Source organism: Cornus florida, unplaced genomic scaffold (genome assembly GCF_030987335.1).
Source record: "Cornus florida cultivar Cherokee Brave unplaced genomic scaffold, ASM3098733v1 CherokeeBrave_3.0.0_Hap2_Chr06, whole genome shotgun sequence".
Taxonomy (NCBI): domain Eukaryota; kingdom Viridiplantae; phylum Streptophyta; class Magnoliopsida; order Cornales; family Cornaceae; genus Cornus; species Cornus florida.
The window spans coordinates 66502691-66524251 of NW_026775576.1; the positions used below are offsets into that span (position 1 = coordinate 66502691).

A 21561-nucleotide genomic window follows, 5' to 3' on the forward strand; every position below is an offset into this window, starting at 1 on the left:
CTTATTGCAAGTGCCATGAAACTTGCATCATCATCTATTCGTGAATACGACCTAATCTAGAATATATTTATGTTTGGGAGTATCGAATTGGTGCCTTGGATTTGGGATTTGGAGGAAGTTTGGTTCAAATGTTGTACTAAATTTTCTTCAATCCCAAATTCAAGACGCCGATTCAGTGCCGCCAAACATAGCATTAAGTATGTCGAGTCAGAAATTCAGCTTCCACCTGGCTTCAAACAAAGGCTAATATAGTTTTGCAGACGATGAAAAATATGTAGACCCAAGGCTATTGTACACTAGGGATCTTATATGAAGCCCAAAATCAATATGTAAGGATGGCAACAAAGTGGGTTTGGAATAGGTTTGCCTAACTCCTACCTTGCGCGGTTTACAGGTTCTGGCATTTAACAGATTTAATTTCTTCCCAAAAATAACACTTGAAGAAAATTCTTGCAAAAGCAGCAATTGATTGACATCCTTCAATTAATAAAGGAAATTATTCACAAAACAAATAATACATAAAAATTAAAAAAGCAGAATGCTGACATTTTTTGAACTAGTAATGCCCTTCTGGCTAAGGCCTAGGCTACAAAGCCAGATTTGATTTTTTGAATAGTTTCAACATCAGTTTTGAAAGACTTTGCAAGTATCCCACTATCAATGCTGGTATTGAAGACGGAACTAGGAATCGACGCGGTTCCAGCACTTGCACTGCCAAATGCAGATACTGCAATGGCGGAGTTTTTTTCGTCATAGTTGTATTGGTAGTGAATAAGTCCCTTGGGAAACACAAAGATGTCACCAGCCTGGAGTGTCTGAGTAAAGAGCTTGTTAGTGGTGTCGACAAACCCCACTTGAAGGTTGCCATTGAGGAGAAACAAGAGCTCAGATGCACGAGGATGGGTGTGAGGTGGGTTGACAGAGCCAGCAGGGTACTGAAGAACTGCATAAGAAACACTTTGACCGTTAAGAGCCGGGAATTCAGCCATGCTTGCTTTCAAAACCTTGAAAGTTGTCGGAAAATCTCCCCCTAGAAGAACTCTCATGCCAGTAAAGGTGAAAAAGTTGCCATCAATGGTGGTGTTCATTGGGACAATGAAATCAGAAAGAATGTCTGCATCCCCAGCATGTGAAATACAGAGAGTACCAAGCGCAAGTGCTAGTGTGAATAACAATTCAAGCTTGCAAGCCATGTTGACCATAAACTGATGATAATAGTTTGAGTGGAAATTGTATGCCAGACTTTTTAACTTGAGCCTTCAACCAAAGGATGTCAATTTATAAGCACAACCTAAGACAAATCAAGTGAATTGGAAACTACAATGCCCTTGATTTGATGTTTCTTGTTATTGTCAATTAGAGCTGTAATCTTAACATGTTTTTGTGTTCATTATCGCTTACTAAAGAAAACACCAGTATATACTACTGGATATTTGGATGTTGTTTAAAAGGCTACTTCTCGATATTTAAATGTTTTTTAAAAGGCTCTTTTGGCTGATTATCAGCAAGTCATTAAGAAGATTGGCCAAAAGAAGCTTTGTGAACTCAACCTTAGCTGGCATCAAACCGGCAAATGTTGTTGATTAAAATAAAGCTCAAAAAGTGATATGCAATCAAGTGGCAGTGTAACACCAAATGGTATAACCTCTCCTCCCTCAGAACGCAGGGTTCTAGCTTCGTAATGGGCAAGTTGTGAAATGTGTGTGTGAGAACTTGCTTAATCAAAAAATAAAAATAATAAGATAAAGAAAATAAATCATTGCCTATAGCAAAAATGTATAAAGAAGAGCTAAGCAGGCTACAAGTGGATACAAGTGCGCTGAATGTGTTGAAACGCGATACAAGTGCGCTGAATCTAGAAATAATGATGTTGAAAAGAGATTTCAACACAATTGCAACACATTTGTTACAGATCTCAACACATAGAACATGTATTGAAATCTAGAACAAGTGTGTTGAAAATAGATTTAATTGTGTTGAAAAGTTTTATAGGAAATAGATGCATATGCAGTGAGACTGTATCAGACTAACTGTACAGTTCCAAAGTATATTGTAAAAACTGGTGCAAAGTACATAACTACTGTTACTGGTTGTAGAGACCATATCAATAAATATCAAAACCATGCTTCAGTAGCCGCCAACCAACACAATTAGTTGTCATCTTAAAGCAATCAATGTGACCCTTTTGCTATCAGATACTCTCTCCCCCCATATGAATATCATCACTTCTTATTGCAAGTGCCATTAAACTTGCATCATCATCTATTCGTGAATATGACCTAATCTGGAATATACTTATGTTTGGGAGTACCGAATTGGTGCCTTAGATCTGGGATTTGGAGGAAGTTTAATTCAAATTTTGTACTAAATTTTCTTCAATCCCAAATTCAAGGCGCCGATTCGGTGCCGCCAAACATAGCATTAGGTATGTTGAGTCAGAAATTCAGCTTCCACCTGGCTTCAGCAAAGGCTAATATAGTTTTGTCTGCAACTGAGAGATGATGAAAAATATGTAGCCCCAAGGCTATTATACACTAGGGATCTTATATGAAGCCCAAAATCAATATGTAGGGATGGCAACAAAGTGGGTTTGGAACAGATTTGCCTAAACCCTACCCTGCGCGGTTTATAATTTCTGGCATGTAACAGATTTAATTTCCTCCCAAAAATAACACCCGAAGAAAATTCTTGCAAAAACAGCCATTGATTGATATCCTTCAATTGATAAAGGAAATTATTCACAAAACGAATAATACATAAAAATTTAAAAAACAAAAACAGAATGCTGACATTTTTTGAACTAGTATCCTTCTGGCTCAGGCCTAGGCTACAAAGCCAGATTTTATTTTCTGAATAGTTTCCCACTATCAGTGCTGGTATTGAAGACGGAACTAGGAATCGACGCGGTTCCAGCACTAAAACAAAGAACAGGATGCAGACATATTATTAACCGCTGCGGCCTTTCTACCTCAGGCCTTGGCTCCGAAGCCAGCTTTGATTTTCTGAATAGTGGCAACATCAGTTTTAAAGGACTTAGCCAGTATCCCACTATCAATGCTGGTGTTGAAGACAGAACCAGGAATTGACGCGGTTCCAGCATTTGCACTGCCAAATGCAGATACTGCTATGGCACCATTTTTTGTATCATTGTTGTATTGGTAGTGAATAAGTCCCTTAGGAAACACAAACATGTCACCCTGTTGGAGCGTCTGAGTATAGAGCTTGTTGGTGGTGTCCACAAACCCCACTTCAAGGTTTCCATTGAGGAGAAACAAGAGCTCTGCTGCGCGAGGATGTGTGTGAGGTGGGTTGACAGAGCCAGCAGGGTACTCAAGAACTGCATAAGAAACACTTTGACCGTTGAGAGCCGGGAATTCAGCCATGCTTGCTTTCAAAACCTTGAAAGTCGTCGGAAAATCTCCATTAAGAAGAACTCTCATGCCAGTAAAGGTGAAAAAGTTGCCATCAATGCCGTTGAGGTTAGGCGGGACTATGAAATCAGAAAGAATGTCTGCATCCCCAGCAACTGAAATATAGAGAGTAGCAAATGCAAGTCCTAAGGTGAGTAACAAATCAAGCTTGAATGCCATGACTGAGAAGAGAATAGTCTGATGGAAATTCCTTTGTAAGACTTTTTATTTACTTGAGTCTTCAACAACAATAAGTCAATTTATAAGCACAGCCTCAGTAGTAAGAAAAAAGAGCAGGACTAAAGAGGCACATCAAGGGAGATGGAACCTACAACGCCCTTGTTTTATGTCTCTTGTTATTGTCAATTAGAGCTGTAATCTCAACATGATTTTCGCGTTCACTGTCACTTATATAAGAACACACGCGTATACTAGTATGGATATACCTTGATTTTTTTTGGAGGTTGTTTATAGGTCAATATGATGAGTTGGAGTATTCCCTTGTCTTTCGATTCAGCTTTGTGAACTCAACCTTAGCTGGCATCAAACCTGCAAACATTTTTAATTAGAAACAAAGCTCAAAAACCCAACCCTACCAGGCTACCACATATGTGGTCAAGTGGCAGTATGGCTTAGTTCTTTTAAAACCAAATGTGGTCATCATAACACTGGCAATTATTAGAGGAACTGATCCAGACGTCGTGACAGATTTCATAGGACCAGCAGATTCTACTGTCGTCAATGGGAATCCCTTCACCTGAAATAAACTTCTTGGAACTTTTGACAATGATGTCCACCAAACTTGATGGCAAATGTGTATCCATTGCCATACCTGAGCACTCAGTAGGCGTACAACATTCCCAGCTCTGTCTATAGTTGACAAGAGCCTTTTTAAGGTTCATTGTGACCATGAACAAATTTTGCAACGAACATGTTTGCGTTCCCAAAGGAACTAGTGCATCATCAGTAAAATGCCAATGCTAATTGCAGAGCCTTGGTGGTGCTAATACAGCACTGTGTCCATTCCTACATGGTGTTTGGTAACACTCTTAACGATTGTCTTTTAAAAACTGGCATTGCTACTATTCAGAAGATCAAGACAAGTCTAGCAACCAAGGCCTAAATTGAAGGCCACCCAAGCCCTACCAACAATACCCTTCACTTTCCATCTCATCGCTACTTGTTCGCTACTCGATTTTCCAATTTTTTTTTTATTTATTGTTACTTATGTGCATGCACTAGCGGAAGAGCAAAATAAGCATGACACCCACAAATGCAAGAACAGAATGAACTTGAATCAAGATCAAAATCATAGAAAAACCAGAAACAACTCTCATAAGTACCAAAATATAGCACAGGTATCCATTACAGAGTGAGAAAAGGCATGTGTCAAGTTCTGAACAGGTGCCATAAAACCCTATACAATACCAACTCTCATTGGGAGTTATGTAGAGTCATATACATTTATTTCTCATGAGTACTTCCAAGAGCAAGAGTCCATTAGTCACAGCTAAAGCCCAGATCTTATGAGCCTCTCCTTCATATTTCTGTCAAAAGGACAACGTTGAAAGCAAGGGCGGATCCAAAAATGCATAATGGGGTGGGCTAATCTATTCCGGAGTGGGCTAGTATTACTGAAAAAAAAAAAAAAAAATTGGGTTGGGCTAAAATTACCTCTACTAAATTTTTATTTTTATTTTTTATTTTTTATTATTATTTTTTTTTTTGAGCGGCTAGTGGTTGAAGGTAAGAGAACCTAAAATTAAAGGAGTTTGGACCATCTGTTGTAGTGTGTTGTAGCATTTTTCTACGCATTTAAATCCAATTTCAACACATTTGTTCTAGATTTTAGCATAATTTTAACACATAAAACAAATGTGTTGAAACGCGATATAAGTGTGCTGAATCTAGAAATAATGATGCTGAAAAGAGATTTCAACACAATTGCAACACATTTGTTCTAGATCTCAACATATAGAACATGTATTGAAATCTAGAACAAGTGTGTTGAAAATAGATTTAATTGTGTTGAAAATGGATTTAATAGGAGGGAAATAGATGCATATACTGCAAGAATGTATCAGACTAACGGTACAGTTCCAGAGTACATTGTCAAAACTAGTGCAAAGCACATATTACTGGTTGTAGAGACCATATCAATAAATATCAAAACCATGCTTCAGTCAACCAACACAATTAGTTGTCATCTTCAAGCAATCAGTGTGACCCTTTTGCTATCAGATACTCTCTACCCCATATGAATATCATCACTTCTTATTGCAAGTGCCATGAAACTTGCATCATCATTTATTTGTGAATACGACCTGATTTATAATATATTTATGTTTGGAAATACCGAATTGGTGCCTTGGATTTGGGATTTGGAAAAAGTTTGGTTCAAATTTTGTACTAAAATTTCTTCAATCTCAAATTCAAGGCACCGATTTAGTGCCGCCAAACATAACATTAGGTATGTTGAGTCATAAATTCAGCTTCCACCTGGCTTCAAGCAATGGCTAAAATAGTTTTGTCTGCAACTGAGAGATGATGAAAAATATGTAGACCCAAGGCTTTTATACACTAGGGATCTTATATGAAGCCCAAAATCAATATGTAGGGATGGCAACAAAATGAGTTTGGAACAGGTTTGCCTAAATCCTATCCTGCGCGGTTTATAGTTTCTGGCATGTAACAGATTTAATTTCTTACCAAAAATAACACCTGAAGAAAATTCTTGCAAAAACAGCCATTGATTGATATCCTTCAATTGATAAAGGAAATTATTCGTGAAACAAATAATACATAAAATTATTATAAAAAAAAAAAAAATGCTGACATTTTTTGAACTAGTAATGCCCTTCTGGCTCAGGCCTAGGCTACAAAGCCAGATTTGATTTTCTGAATAGTTTCAACATCAGTTTTGAAAGACTTTGCAAGTATCCCACTATCAATGCTGGTATTGAAGACGGAACTAGGAATCGACGCGGTTCCAGCACTTGCACTGCCAAATGCAGATACTGCAATGGCGGAGTTTTTTTCGTCATAGTTGTATTGGTAGTGAATAAGTCCCTTGGGAAACACAAAGATGTCACCAGCCTGGAGTGTCTGAGTAAAGAGCTTGTTAGTGGTGTCGACAAACCCCACTTGAAGGTTGCCATTGAGGAGAAACAAGAGCTCAGATGCACGAGGATGGGTGTGAGGTGGGTTGACAGAGCCAGCAGGGTACTGAAGAACTGCATAAGAAACACTTTGACCGTTAAGAGCCGGGAATTCAGCCATGCTTGCTTTCAAAACCTTGAAAGTTGTCGGAAAATCTCCCCCTAGAAGAACTCTCATGCCAGTAAAGGTGAAAAAGTTGCCATCAATGGTGGTGTTCATTGGGACAATGAAATCAGAAAGAATGTCTGCATCCCCAGCATGTGAAATACAGAGAGTACCAAGCGCAAGTGCTAGTGTGAATAACAATTCAAGCTTGCAAGCCATGTTGACCATAAACTGATGATAATAGTTTGAGTGGAAATTGTATGCCAGACTTTTTAACTTGAGCCTTCAACCAAAGGATGTCAATTTATAAGCACAACCTAAGACAAATCAAGTGAATTGGAAACTACAATGCCCTTGATTTGATGTTTCTTGTTATTGTCAATTAGAGCTGTAATCTTAACATGTTTTTGTGTTCATTATCGCTTACTAAAGAAAACACCAGTATATACTACTGGATATTTGGATGTTGTTTAAAAGGCTACTTCTCGATATTTAAATGTTTTTTAAAAGGCTCTTTTGGCTGATTATCAGCAAGTCATTAAGAAGATTGGCCAAAAGAAGCTTTGTGAACTCAACCTTAGCTGGCATCAAACCGGCAAATGTTGTTGATTAAAATAAAGCTCAAAAAGTGATATGCAATCAAGTGGCAGTGTAACACCAAATGGTATAACCTCTCCTCCCTCAGAACGCAGGGTTCTAGCTTCGTAATGGGCAAGTTGTGAAATGTGTGTGTGAGAACTTGCTTAATCAAAAAATAAAAATAATAAGATAAAGAAAATAAATCATTGCCTATAGCAAAAATGTATAAAGAAGAGCTAAGCAGGCTACAAGTGGATACAAGTGCGCTGAATGTGTTGAAACGCGATACAAGTGCGCTGAATCTAGAAATAATGATGTTGAAAAGAGATTTCAACACAATTGCAACACATTTGTTACAGATCTCAACACATAGAACATGTATTGAAATCTAGAACAAGTGTGTTGAAAATAGATTTAATTGTGTTGAAAAGTTTTATAGGAAATAGATGCATATGCAGTGAGACTGTATCAGACTAACTGTACAGTTCCAAAGTATATTGTAAAAACTGGTGCAAAGTACATAACTACTGTTACTGGTTGTAGAGACCATATCAATAAATATCAAAACCATGCTTCAGTAGCCGCCAACCAACACAATTAGTTGTCATCTTAAAGCAATCAATGTGACCCTTTTGCTATCAGATACTCTCTCCCCCCATATGAATATCATCACTTCTTATTGCAAGTGCCATTAAACTTGCATCATCATCTATTCGTGAATATGACCTAATCTGGAATATACTTATGTTTGGGAGTACCGAATTGGTGCCTTAGATCTGGGATTTGGAGGAAGTTTAATTCAAATTTTGTACTAAATTTTCTTCAATCCCAAATTCAAGGCGCCGATTCGGTGCCGCCAAACATAGCATTAGGTATGTTGAGTCAGAAATTCAGCTTCCACCTGGCTTCAGCAAAGGCTAATATAGTTTTGTCTGCAACTGAGAGATGATGAAAAATATGTAGCCCCAAGGCTATTATACACTAGGGATCTTATATGAAGCCCAAAATCAATATGTAGGGATGGCAACAAAGTGGGTTTGGAACAGATTTGCCTAAACCCTACCCTGCGCGGTTTATAATTTCTGGCATGTAACAGATTTAATTTCCTCCCAAAAATAACACCCGAAGAAAATTCTTGCAAAAACAGCCATTGATTGATATCCTTCAATTGATAAAGGAAATTATTCACAAAACGAATAATACATAAAAATTTAAAAAACAAAAACAGAATGCTGACATTTTTTGAACTAGTATCCTTCTGGCTCAGGCCTAGGCTACAAAGCCAGATTTTATTTTCTGAATAGTTTCCCACTATCAGTGCTGGTATTGAAGACGGAACTAGGAATCGACGCGGTTCCAGCACTAAAACAAAGAACAGGATGCAGACATATTATTAACCGCTGCGGCCTTTCTACCTCAGGCCTTGGCTCCGAAGCCAGCTTTGATTTTCTGAATAGTGGCAACATCAGTTTTAAAGGACTTAGCCAGTATCCCACTATCAATGCTGGTGTTGAAGACAGAACCAGGAATTGACGCGGTTCCAGCATTTGCACTGCCAAATGCAGATACTGCTATGGCACCATTTTTTGTATCATTGTTGTATTGGTAGTGAATAAGTCCCTTAGGAAACACAAACATGTCACCCTGTTGGAGCGTCTGAGTATAGAGCTTGTTGGTGGTGTCCACAAACCCCACTTCAAGGTTTCCATTGAGGAGAAACAAGAGCTCTGCTGCGCGAGGATGTGTGTGAGGTGGGTTGACAGAGCCAGCAGGGTACTCAAGAACTGCATAAGAAACACTTTGACCGTTGAGAGCCGGGAATTCAGCCATGCTTGCTTTCAAAACCTTGAAAGTCGTCGGAAAATCTCCATTAAGAAGAACTCTCATGCCAGTAAAGGTGAAAAAGTTGCCATCAATGCCGTTGAGGTTAGGCGGGACTATGAAATCAGAAAGAATGTCTGCATCCCCAGCAACTGAAATATAGAGAGTAGCAAATGCAAGTCCTAAGGTGAGTAACAAATCAAGCTTGAATGCCATGACTGAGAAGAGAATAGTCTGATGGAAATTCCTTTGTAAGACTTTTTATTTACTTGAGTCTTCAACAACAATAAGTCAATTTATAAGCACAGCCTCAGTAGTAAGAAAAAAGAGCAGGACTAAAGAGGCACATCAAGGGAGATGGAACCTACAACGCCCTTGTTTTATGTCTCTTGTTATTGTCAATTAGAGCTGTAATCTCAACATGATTTTCGCGTTCACTGTCACTTATATAAGAACACACGCGTATACTAGTATGGATATACCTTGATTTTTTTTGGAGGTTGTTTATAGGTCAATATGATGAGTTGGAGTATTCCCTTGTCTTTCGATTCAGCTTTGTGAACTCAACCTTAGCTGGCATCAAACCTGCAAACATTTTTAATTAGAAACAAAGCTCAAAAACCCAACCCTACCAGGCTACCACATATGTGGTCAAGTGGCAGTATGGCTTAGTTCTTTTAAAACCAAATGTGGTCATCATAACACTGGCAATTATTAGAGGAACTGATCCAGACGTCGTGACAGATTTCATAGGACCAGCAGATTCTACTGTCGTCAATGGGAATCCCTTCACCTGAAATAAACTTCTTGGAACTTTTGACAATGATGTCCACCAAACTTGATGGCAAATGTGTATCCATTGCCATACCTGAGCACTCAGTAGGCGTACAACATTCCCAGCTCTGTCTATAGTTGACAAGAGCCTTTTTAAGGTTCATTGTGACCATGAACAAATTTTGCAACGAACATGTTTGCGTTCCCAAAGGAACTAGTGCATCATCAGTAAAATGCCAATGCTAATTGCAGAGCCTTGGTGGTGCTAATACAGCACTGTGTCCATTCCTACATGGTGTTTGGTAACACTCTTAACGATTGTCTTTTAAAAACTGGCATTGCTACTATTCAGAAGATCAAGACAAGTCTAGCAACCAAGGCCTAAATTGAAGGCCACCCAAGCCCTACCAACAATACCCTTCACTTTCCATCTCATCGCTACTTGTTCGCTACTCGATTTTCCAATTTTTTTTTTATTTATTGTTACTTATGTGCATGCACTAGCGGAAGAGCAAAATAAGCATGACACCCACAAATGCAAGAACAGAATGAACTTGAATCAAGATCAAAATCATAGAAAAACCAGAAACAACTCTCATAAGTACCAAAATATAGCACAGGTATCCATTACAGAGTGAGAAAAGGCATGTGTCAAGTTCTGAACAGGTGCCATAAAACCCTATACAATACCAACTCTCATTGGGAGTTATGTAGAGTCATATACATTTATTTCTCATGAGTACTTCCAAGAGCAAGAGTCCATTAGTCACAGCTAAAGCCCAGATCTTATGAGCCTCTCCTTCATATTTCTGTCAAAAGGACAACGTTGAAAGCAAGGGCGGATCCAAAAATGCATAATGGGGTGGGCTAATCTATTCCGGAGTGGGCTAGTATTACTGAAAAAAAAAAAAAAAAATTGGGTTGGGCTAAAATTACCTCTACTAAATTTTTATTTTTATTTTTTATTTTTTATTATTATTTTTTTTTTTGAGCGGCTAGTGGTTGAAGGTAAGAGAACCTAAAATTAAAGGAGTTTGGACCATCTGTTGTAGTGTGTTGTAGCATTTTTCTACGCATTTAAATCCAATTTCAACACATTTGTTCTAGATTTTAGCATAATTTTAACACATAAAACAAATGTGTTGAAACGCGATATAAGTGTGCTGAATCTAGAAATAATGATGCTGAAAAGAGATTTCAACACAATTGCAACACATTTGTTCTAGATCTCAACATATAGAACATGTATTGAAATCTAGAACAAGTGTGTTGAAAATAGATTTAATTGTGTTGAAAATGGATTTAATAGGAGGGAAATAGATGCATATACTGCAAGAATGTATCAGACTAACGGTACAGTTCCAGAGTACATTGTCAAAACTAGTGCAAAGCACATATTACTGGTTGTAGAGACCATATCAATAAATATCAAAACCATGCTTCAGTCAACCAACACAATTAGTTGTCATCTTCAAGCAATCAGTGTGACCCTTTTGCTATCAGATACTCTCTACCCCATATGAATATCATCACTTCTTATTGCAAGTGCCATGAAACTTGCATCATCATTTATTTGTGAATACGACCTGATTTATAATATATTTATGTTTGGAAATACCGAATTGGTGCCTTGGATTTGGGATTTGGAAAAAGTTTGGTTCAAATTTTGTACTAAAATTTCTTCAATCTCAAATTCAAGGCACCGATTTAGTGCCGCCAAACATAACATTAGGTATGTTGAGTCATAAATTCAGCTTCCACCTGGCTTCAAGCAATGGCTAAAATAGTTTTGTCTGCAACTAAGAGATGATGAAAAATATGTAGACCCAAGGCTTTTATACACTAGGGATCTTATATGAAGCCCAAAATCAATATGTAGGGATGGCAACAAAATGAGTTTGGAACAGGTTTGCCTAAATCCTATCCTGCGCGGTTTATAGTTTCTGGCATGTAACAGATTTAATTTCTTACCAAAAATAACACCTGAAGAAAATTCTTGCAAAAACAGCCATTGATTGATATCCTTCAATTGATAAAGGAAATTATTCGTGAAACAAATAATACATAAAATTATTATAAAAAAAAAAAAAATGCTGACATTTTTTGAACTAGTAATGCCCTTCTGGCTCAGGCCTAGGCTACAAAGCCAGATTTGATTTTCTGAATAGTTTCAACATCAGTTTTGAAAGACTTTGCAAGTATCCCACTATCAATGCTGGTATTGAAGACGGAACTAGGAATCGACGCGGTTCCAGCACTTGCACTGCCAAATGCAGATACTGCAATGGCGGAGTTTTTTTCGTCATAGTTGTATTGGTAGTGAATAAGTCCCTTGGGAAACACAAAGATGTCACCAGCCTGGAGTGTCTGAGTAAAGAGCTTGTTAGTGGTGTCGACAAACCCCACTTGAAGGTTGCCATTGAGGAGAAACAAGAGCTCAGATGCACGAGGATGGGTGTGAGGTGGATTGACAGAGCCAGCAGGGTACTGAAGAACTGCATAAGAAACACTTTGACCATTAAGAGCCGGGAATTCAGCCATGCTTGCTTTCAAAACCTTGAAAGTTGTCGGAAAATCTCCCCCTAGAAGAACTCTCATGCCAGTAAAGGTGAAAAAGTTGCCATCAATGGTGGTGTTCATTGGGACAATGAAATCAGAGAGAATGTCTGCATCCCCAGCATGTGAAATACAGAGAGTACCAAGTACAAGTGCTAGTGTGAATAACAATTCAAGCTTGCAAGCCATGTTGACCATAAACTGATGATAATAGTTTGATGGAAATTGTATGCAAGACTTTTTAACTTGAGTCCTCAACCAAAGGATGTCAATTTATAAGCACAACCCAAGACAAATCAAGTGATTTGGAAACTACAATGCCCTTGATTTGATGTTTCTTGTTATTGTCAATTAGAGCTGTAATCTCAACATGTTTTTGTGTTCATTATCGCTTACTACTAAAGAAAACACCAGTATATACTGCTACTGGATATTTGGATGTTTTTTAAAAGGCTACTTCTCGATATTTAAATGTTTTTTAAAAGGCTCTTTTGGCTGATTATCAGCAGTCATTAAGAAGATTGGCTAAAACAAGCTTTGTGAACTCAACCTTAGCCGGCATCAAACCGGCAAATGTTGTTAATTAGAAATAAAGCTCAAAAAGAACCCTACAAGATATGTGATCAAGTGGCAGTGTAACACCAAATGGTATAACCTCTCCTCCCTCAAAACACAGGGTTCCAGCCCCGTAGTGGGCAAGTAGTGAAATGTGTGAGTGAGTACTTGCTTAATCAAAAAATAAAAATAATAAGATAAAGCAAATAAAGCATTGCCTATAGCAAAAATGTATAAAGAAGAGCTAAGCAGAATTGTAGGATTTTAATAGCAAATAGCAGGATCTTGCCGGTTGCTACAAGTGGAAGGAGGAGATTAAGATTCAATTTTTTAAACCCTAATAAATCTGAAAGCGGCAAATGTGTATCACAAAAGTGAAACAGAAAAATAAGCATGCCACCGACAAATGCAAAAATAGAATGAACTTGAATCACCATCAAATCAAAGGAAAACCACAAACAACTCCTGGAACTGAGTTCCACAATATAGCACAAGGCCATTACCAACTAAAGAGAGAAGGCAAGTACCACCAAGTGCCATAAAACCCTATACAGAAACAACTCTTATTAGGAGTTATGCATAGTCATTTACATTTATTTCTCATGAGTACAAATCAAAGGAAAACCACAAACAACTCCTGGAATTGAGTTCCACAATATAGCACAAGGCCATTACCAACTAAAGAGAGAAGGCAAGTACCACCAAGTGCCATAAAACCCTATACAGAAACAACTCTTATTAGGAGTTATGCATAGTCATTTACATTTATTTCTCATGAGTACTTCCAAAGCAAGAGCTTCGTTCAGTGCAGATGCCCACTTTAGATCTTATGAGCCTCTCCATCTTTCTGTCAAAAGTACAATGTCGAAGGTAAGACAGACTGAAAATAGAGGAGGAAAATAGATGCATGCTGCAAGACAGCATCAGACTGTGTACAGTTCCAGAGTACATTGTCAAAACTGGCAGAAAATAGATACTATGAGTGTAGAAACCTATTGTGTGTGTGTGTGTATAAATACATATATACATAAATATATATATATATATATAGAGAGAGAGAGAGAGAATCTTGTTCAAGTACTCCCAGGCATGTAGAGGGGAGATGTCCATGAATTAGTGTCTAATTACATTTGCTATGAGAACAAAAAAAAAAAAAAAATTGATAGTGCAAGAAGACCAATGCTAAAGAACCCCTACAGAATGTCAAGCTAAAATTCACACATCCAATCTGGCACTTATGGTGGAACAGGAACCAGAGGCTCTATGAAGAGATCTCTGTTAATCCTCTCCAGACTGCTCGTCACACATTTAGAATGTGGCTGATTCCTTGGCAACTAATTTGCAAGACCTGGTGGGACTTTTCGATTCTAGTCAAGGGAGTAGTGTGGTTGTTAGTGTTGGTTAGGGTGGGAGGTTTTATTCCTTCCTGTTTGTTCTGTGTTACCCTTTGTGGGTTTTTTCTTATTTCTTTACCTGCTTGCCAATTTTTGGAAGTGGGTGTTTCTAATTGTCTTGTAATTGTGAGGTCCTCCTCCTTGTTGGTTGCTGGTTTGGCTTGTTAATAAAATCTTGCTCAGTGAAATAAATAAATAATGAAAGGCCGTTACATGTCTTTCTTCTTTACCACCAACACCATATTCACTAGCAGAGAGACCCTTACAGCAGCAGGTTTTTCATTTCTGTTCAAAACTCCAGCAGTTCAGTTGCAAAACCGTGCTTTAGTAACCACCAATCAACATAATTAGTTGTCATCCTAAAGCAATCAGTGAGCCCCTCCCTTTATCCATTCTGAATAATTCTTTTTATTGCAAGTATCATGGATCTTGCGGAATCAGCTATTCATGAACATGTCCAAATTTAGAATATACCTAGGCTGCATATGTGCAAAAACTCGGTTCCACCTGGTTGGAGCAAAGGCTGATATAGATTTTCTGTTTATAACACAAGAGAGAGGAGCAATATGTGCCACAGATCTAACCCCAAGGCTGTTACAAACTTAGAAGTTAGGATCTTATATGAAGACCTAATGTTTCACTAGTCTGACCTTCAGGCAATCAGGCCGCCAATTCCCCTGGCGCCCAAAACCAATATGACTGCTAACACTTTACTTTTCAATCTAATCGTTTGGCCATCCCCAAGGGTATGAACCAAACAAGGTTAACAACATTTGCCTCCCTTTGGAATGTTTTGAAACACGGACGGTTGAGTAGGCTATTTTTATCAGATTTCTCCATTGATACTTGGTTACAAGAGAATATATTTTGCTGATATCAGCAAACAAAATATCCCCAATTTTGTCGGTATCAGTAAACAAAATATCCCCGCTGATGATAATGATATCAACACACAAATCAATTCAGATATAGAACTATAGATGATTGCCAAGATTGAAATAGATTGCCCACATGACACAGATGCCATTTTACTAGATTAACCACCTTTCTGTATATAAAATTCAGCTACTCGGCCAAGTGGTAATCACTGAACTTGATATAAACTATAGAGAGAATAAAAATAAAAATATACAATGAGAATCAGAGAGAGCATGCAAGGGCCCTTGGTTAACCCTGGGCCTGGCAATTTTATTAAGGGTAAATTACTCCGACCTCCTTGAGGTTTGGCTTAATTACCTTTAAATTAAAAAAATTGCAAAGTTACTCTGACACCCCCTATCAGAGTAACGAATGGTTAGTCAATCTAACGTTTCAGGTGCATTTACTAAAATGACCTCAACTTTTCATGCTAAATTACTAATTGTCCAAAGAGCTTCTACAGAAAATATACACATAAATATATATATATATATACACACACACACCATATAATAGAGAGAGAGAGAGAGAGAGGTGAGTGAAAACGTTTTAGAGAGAGAAATATATAAACACACACGTATAGAGAGGATGAGTTTCAGAGAGAGAATGGGTGAACCTATTGTCTCGCCTGCTGGTGATGGCAAAGGGTCCTCTTTGACCAATTTTGGTTTTTAAAACAATTAGAATGAAACACACATTTATTGGTTGAAATATGTAAGTAAATCACACACACACAGGCACACACATATATATATGCATAGTATATACTTATATATGTATGCATAGCGGAGAATTCTTATTCTGTTTAATGGAGTCACTTGTTCCTTTAATTTCTTTCCTTCTTTGATTGTTTCTGTTGGGACGCTTATTGAGTACTTTGTAATATCAGAGCTACTTAGAATTGTAGATTTGTATTGCTTTTATGCATTGAGTTTTGATTATTTGAGATATCTCCTAATTGTTACTTGAAACAAACTTTTAATCCTAGACGTCAAGGTAAATTTTATTAATTGTTAACAGATCATTTTGTTTCTTCAAAAACCAGATTTCTATGGGGGGAAATATATTTTGCTTTGTGAATTTCACGCACAAATTATGTCAAGAAGCAATTGAACATGACATTACGTGTATTGTGTGTTACACTGGATATTAAGAATTATTGAGTATATAATCTTGAATAAAATGATGCAAGATTGCATATTAAATACTGTAGTAAATTCTCTATTTTTGTTGCTATAACAGTTACGTAGTACAAACTATATGCTATAAAAAGACATCTTTATCATTTGTACATCCCTGAGTGAAGTTGAGATAAGTGAAGTAGAGATTTTTGAGGAGAGCTTCCATCCCTCTCTCTATTCTACTCTTTCTTACATATGCGTATATGTGTACGTTCACAAGGTACAGGGTTACCTTGAATCCATAAGGAAGGGTAGTTTGAATCCACAAGGAAGGGTAGTTTGAATCCACAAACTAGAAGAAAATTCATAAAGAATTCTGAAATATTATTGATAAAAGGTTAAATTCTGCTCTTGCAATACATGAATATTTATAATAGAGAAAACCTAACACTAGAAGGAAACTAAAAACACAAGGAAACTAATCCTAGAAATAAGTCCAAAAATAAATTCTCTCTAAAAAATAGAGAAAGAAACCTAATCAAATAAAACTACAAAATGTAAAATCTCAGGGCATTCCGACTTCATTAAGGCCTCGAAAAAAAATTCCGAAATAATGCACAGGCTCCTATGGGCTATAACTCAATAAAACGCGATTTCGGAACCCTAAACGAAGGTTTTCAGCGTAAAACCAACATGGCCCACAAGCTAAATTTCGTTTCAACCCAACTATCACTCCATTCTGGTCAAAAATGGACTTGTCAAACTGCTTGTCGAACTGTTCAGAATTCTATCCTACATCAGTATTTGAATACTTTACGTGTTTTTGCGCTGCGAGCTGATTAAGTTGTATCCTAGAGCTGACTAGTTTCGCCAATACCAGCATGAAGAGTACGAATATCAGTAAGGTCAATGTGTTTTACACATACCTCCACTATCACGTAAGCTCTTTCTTACTTTCTTCAGATTACCCCACAACTTATTGAAAAAATAGACCACGCTAAATCGCAGCTAACTATTTGCAAGAATCAAAACCTCTACTTAAAAGACAAAGAAAATTGTGTCTATGTATATATTGGAGATCAAGTTGTAATGTGTATATATCACTAACAAAAACCATGCATAATAGCATGTGAAACATTGAACATATAAATTTCCCACAAACTGAGACAAAAATTCAAGAGAGCTAAAATTTGCAGCGACAATTTGTAACAAGTAGTTATTCCACTGTTTCTCAGCAGCCAAACATAGCATAAAGATTCAGATCAACAAAACACCCAAAATATATCACAAATAATAACAAAACCAAAAAAACAACAAACAAATAATAATAAACCCCAACAGTCCATACCTTCTCAGATTTCTCTTTCTGTGCTTTCTCTTTCTCCGCTTTCAGCTTCTGCTTCTCCAGCCTCTCCCTCTCCATTTTCTTCACAACAAAAAAAATAAATAAAAAATTATCAAACAAAACTAAAACAATATCTACAAACCCATATATATATATATATATATATAGAGAGAGAGAGAGAGAGAAATGAAAGAAGTAAGAAGAACCTGGATGTAGATGGTCTCAGCAGCGCGTTCTTCTTCACTAAAGACCCTACCTTTGCCATCACTGAAGTAGCGAAGACTCGAAGGTGTTGAGGTTCGAGAGCCCTCCATGAAACGACACAGGGAAGAACGGGAAACGACAGATCTCATAGCCATTGTCAATTGGGTTTATCAACGACTCTCAGATATATATCAGAAATTATCTGGAACTGATAGATTGAGTCAACAAACCCTAAAATGGGTCTCTGGATTATTCCGTAAACTGGCGAAGCTTCGGGTGCCGCTCTCTGGATTGTTTACACGTAACCAAAATGGGTATGAAAGTACACAAGTACCCTTCTCCTATGGTCTAAAAATGATGGATAAATTTATATTGATAAGAGTGAAATAACTATTTGTTAACATAATTGTTAAGGGGAAATACTTTACCCTTCTTATCATTTTAATCATTTTAATAATATTAAAATGATATCACTAATAAATTTAATGATTTTTTAAAAAAAGTTAGTAATTGTTAACGTTAAATTATTGACACGTTGTGAAATGCACTTTTCCATTTATGACACTATATATATATATATATATATATATATTTTATGTGACAAAATATTAATAATTGATAATACCATGATATCACCTGATAATTTTGGATTTCATATAAACGATAAAAACTTTAAAGGCAATAAAAATTGATGGTTTAAACTTACCATTAACAGTTTAGCCCTAAATTCTGTTTGGCTCAGCCCACCACTGAATCAAGATTATGAAACCTTGGTTTCAACCACTTGTGGGCCCAACCTAGGTATATATATTTATATTTGTAAAAATTATAGCCCAAAAGGGAATGGCCCAAGAAAGCCAACAAGGGAGTACAATAAGCACAACCCATGGCTGAAGGCACAATTAAGCCCAACCCAACAGGAGGGAGATGGAAATTCCAATCAGCTAACCGCTTGTCTCAAATTCGAGAAAATACTTTATTGCTCCGCTTGTATTGATGACATGGTTAGTGTCACGGTTAAATATTGATATGCAGTGATTGAACCTACTAAAATAAAGCGATTTAACATAATATAACCAGTGCAGAGAAGTCTTTCTCTTCAAATCCAATGAAGATAACCATTGTCAAACAAGCTCCACGCTAGAGTTAATCACAAGGGGCGAGATGAGGGTCTTAGCATGTAACTGGGCAGATCCCAAATTTGTTTGCCGGTGAAGAGGGGTTTCAAATGTTCAATTGAGATATTTTTATAGGTAAAATTGTAATGACGGGTTTGATGCATCAATAAAGTTGCTCCATGTAACCTGAAAAACAGACTCAAACAAAAAAAACCAATTTTCAAACTCCGCAGTGGCGGTAACTTGGTGCATTGAGTTAGTCGATATAAGTAGGATTGTGCTATACATTATATAAGACTAATAAAATTAAGCTAACTTCTTACTCAAATAAAATATTCCTATACTGATCTAACAATTGTTAATTATTAATCGAGAGGTGAGAGTTGGAGTTTAATCCACCAATTTGTAAATTATGTGCGAATTTACGTAACTAAAATAATAATAATAATAATAAATAATGCGATGATATTCCCTAGTCTAGTTATAAGTCATTTCTCCCAAATAAATAGATAGGGCTGATTGAAGTGGACCATTTAAGCTGTCTATGTGCTTTGCAGGTACAAAATAATGGTGAGGTACATAGTCATGTCGTTTTGTCCTGATAATTTTTTTTCCCGGGTGGGCCATGCCAGTAGATATTTTTGTAGGTTTATATAGCTGGCATGATCCTCACATTACTCTCTGATTTGTGACAAAAAGGTATATATAACGGTCGATTAAAGATGTGATACTGATGCACAAGTAATTATTGTATTGCCTTGCATCTATATATATATATATTTTTTTTTTTTTCTGTCATGTAAATATATATTATTTTCTTTTTGAACTGCTGTTGTATTTTTTTTTTTGGCCCACACATACCATAACACTAAGAACCGCAAGCACTGACAAAAAAATTAATTTCAAACAAACCCAATACCAAGCTAGGTCACGACATTAATTTTGATAATAACCTAAAGTTTAAAAGGTATCTAGAGCGCTGGACGGACTAGCACTCACCAAAAGTGCAAGTTGAGTTGCAAAAGATTGAGATGGAGACAATTTAGAATGGCAAGATTCTCCATTTTGCGCACCTGACTTTCTAGAAGAATCAAAAGGGTTTCATACCATAACACCAAAAGGGCACATCGCAGAAGGCGTATACACTGCGCCACCCCCCATAGATTTGAGTTTCTTGTCTCCCGCAACACAACCCCCCCGAGACCGACTCGAAATGGATTGTCTTCGTTTACGTCCTTGCCTGGTCGGGGAAGATTCCTATCTCTAAAAGGTGGCAGAAGAATCGAAACGTTTTTTTTTTTTTTTTGAACCGTTAAAGTGGGTAAAATGTGAAAGAGTTGTGATATAGTATTCCAAAAATATAGTTATATAAGTAAAAGATAACGTTATTGATTGTATATGTCTGCCTTCAGAGGTATAGCAGCGTTGACAGAGATTCAGGAAGTAAGTACTTGATATTTCGCTTTCGAATCGTACACTTTACTTAAATGTTGTTTGTATTGTGGGCCGATACATATACTTAAAAAAAAAAAAAAAATGTGATTATATATGTCCAACTCTCTAACTATTTATTATTTTTTAAACTAAAAAGTTCCAACGGTGCTTTACTCTTAGCAGTTATATACTTGAAAGCATAAAATGAGTACCTTAAAATTAGACTTCAAATTAATGAGTACCTTAAAATTAGACTTCAAATTTGAAAGTAATTTCTTAGTACCAAATATAACGGTTTAATTGTTAGTACATTAATACCAAAGTGTACATAAATATCAAGTTCAAAATCTAACCAAAGTGAATTTTACTCTGTCCTCTCACGCTCTCATTCTCAAATTTACTCTCGTTTTATGTGACTTAGGTCACTTAATACTTGCCTTTGAATTAGTTGAATTATGATTAGGAGATAATTAATAAAGATATTGATATTGGCCCTCTAAGAAGATACTTTAGACACTTCACTCTCCTTCTCTTTTAATGTTAAATTAAAAAATAATAAAATAAAATAAAATCCTGAACCATACATGGTATGCTTCCTGAAATTTTCACTCACATAATTGCCCTTTATAATATATATATTTTTCAAGCAACCACATAATATATAAGAAACATTTAACATATTATATAAAGAAATTTTTTTGTTAACTATATATGATTATAACATCTTGTAAAATTTAATTTCTGAAAAAGAAAATATGTTTTAAAAATTACATAATGCATAGTAATATTTTAGATAAAATACAGCCACATCCCTCTGAGGTTTGGCAAAAGAACATTCAGAGGAAACTTACCTGTTTTTTGAACAAAGACACTCTTTGAAGGTTCGAAAATGGACAAAGACACCCCTTTACATGAAAAATTAACCAAATTACCCTTTGACCGTTTAGAAGACTTTTTTAACTTTACAATTTAATAAATTGGACCAATCTACCCTCATGAATAATTTATGCATAAAAAAAAAGTATTAAAAAAAAAACTTTATATTGTTCACTTTTTTTTTTTATTTAT

At 36.5% G+C, this 21561-nt stretch overlaps 6 protein-coding genes across 6 annotated transcripts; all 6 read right to left on the reverse strand.

The window, feature by feature from the left end:
• Nucleotides 1-581: 581 nt before the first annotated feature.
• On the reverse strand, nucleotides 582-1193 carry LOC132314241 (germin-like protein 9-3). The gene has a single exon (XM_059813126.1). The coding sequence runs from the start codon at nucleotides 1191-1193 to the stop codon at nucleotides 582-584; it is 612 nt and encodes a 203-aa protein (XP_059669109.1).
• Nucleotides 1194-2969: 1776 nt separating this feature from the next.
• Nucleotides 2970-3590, reverse strand: LOC132314900 (germin-like protein 9-3). Its single transcript, XM_059813671.1, has one exon. The coding sequence runs from the start codon at nucleotides 3588-3590 to the stop codon at nucleotides 2970-2972; it is 621 nt and encodes a 206-aa protein (XP_059669654.1).
• Nucleotides 3591-6147: 2557 nt separating this feature from the next.
• LOC132314243 (germin-like protein 9-3) lies at nucleotides 6148-6893 on the reverse strand. The gene has a single exon (XM_059813127.1). It carries the CDS (start codon nucleotides 6891-6893, stop codon nucleotides 6282-6284), a length of 612 nt encoding a protein of 203 aa, XP_059669110.1. The 3' UTR covers nucleotides 6148-6281.
• A 1776-nt stretch (nucleotides 6894-8669) lies between these two features.
• On the reverse strand, nucleotides 8670-9290 carry LOC132314901 (germin-like protein 9-3). Its single transcript, XM_059813673.1, has one exon. It carries the CDS (start codon nucleotides 9288-9290, stop codon nucleotides 8670-8672), a length of 621 nt encoding a protein of 206 aa, XP_059669656.1.
• A 2569-nt stretch (nucleotides 9291-11859) lies between these two features.
• LOC132311804 (germin-like protein 9-3) lies at nucleotides 11860-13365 on the reverse strand. The gene has a single exon (XM_059809909.1). It carries the CDS (start codon nucleotides 12600-12602, stop codon nucleotides 11982-11984), a length of 621 nt encoding a protein of 206 aa, XP_059665892.1. The 5' UTR covers nucleotides 12603-13365; the 3' UTR covers nucleotides 11860-11981.
• Nucleotides 13366-13493: 128 nt separating this feature from the next.
• On the reverse strand, nucleotides 13494-18201 carry LOC132311806 (uncharacterized protein At2g27730, mitochondrial). Its single transcript, XM_059809910.1, has 3 exons — nucleotides 17944-18201; nucleotides 17741-17818; nucleotides 13494-13806 (listed from the first exon to the last, which is right to left on the reverse strand). The coding sequence occupies exons 1-3, from the start codon at nucleotides 18094-18096 to the stop codon at nucleotides 13780-13782; spliced, it is 258 nt and encodes an 85-aa protein (XP_059665893.1). The 5' UTR covers nucleotides 18097-18201; the 3' UTR covers nucleotides 13494-13779.
• Nucleotides 18202-21561: the final 3360 nt, after the last annotated feature.

Coding starts and splice junctions, on each gene's coding strand:
- LOC132314241 (XM_059813126.1), bottom strand. CDS start 1,193: ATGGCTTGCAAGCTTGAATTGTTATTCACACTAGCACTTGCGCTTGGT.
- LOC132314900 (XM_059813671.1), bottom strand. CDS start 3,590: ATGGCATTCAAGCTTGATTTGTTACTCACCTTAGGACTTGCATTTGCT.
- LOC132314243 (XM_059813127.1), bottom strand. CDS start 6,893: ATGGCTTGCAAGCTTGAATTGTTATTCACACTAGCACTTGCGCTTGGT.
- LOC132314901 (XM_059813673.1), bottom strand. CDS start 9,290: ATGGCATTCAAGCTTGATTTGTTACTCACCTTAGGACTTGCATTTGCT.
- LOC132311804 (XM_059809909.1), bottom strand. CDS start 12,602: ATGGTCAACATGGCTTGCAAGCTTGAATTGTTATTCACACTAGCACTT.
- LOC132311806 (XM_059809910.1), bottom strand. CDS start 18,096: ATGGCTATGAGATCTGTCGTTTCCCGTTCTTCCCTGTGTCGTTTCATG. Junction 17,819..17,943: donor CTGAGACCATCTACATCCAG/GTTCTTCTTACT, acceptor TTTGTTGTGAAG/AAAATGGAGAGGGAGAGGCT. Junction 13,807..17,740: donor AGAAAGAGAAATCTGAGAAG/GTATGGACTGTT, acceptor TACTTTTGACAG/AAAGATGGAGAGGCTCATAA.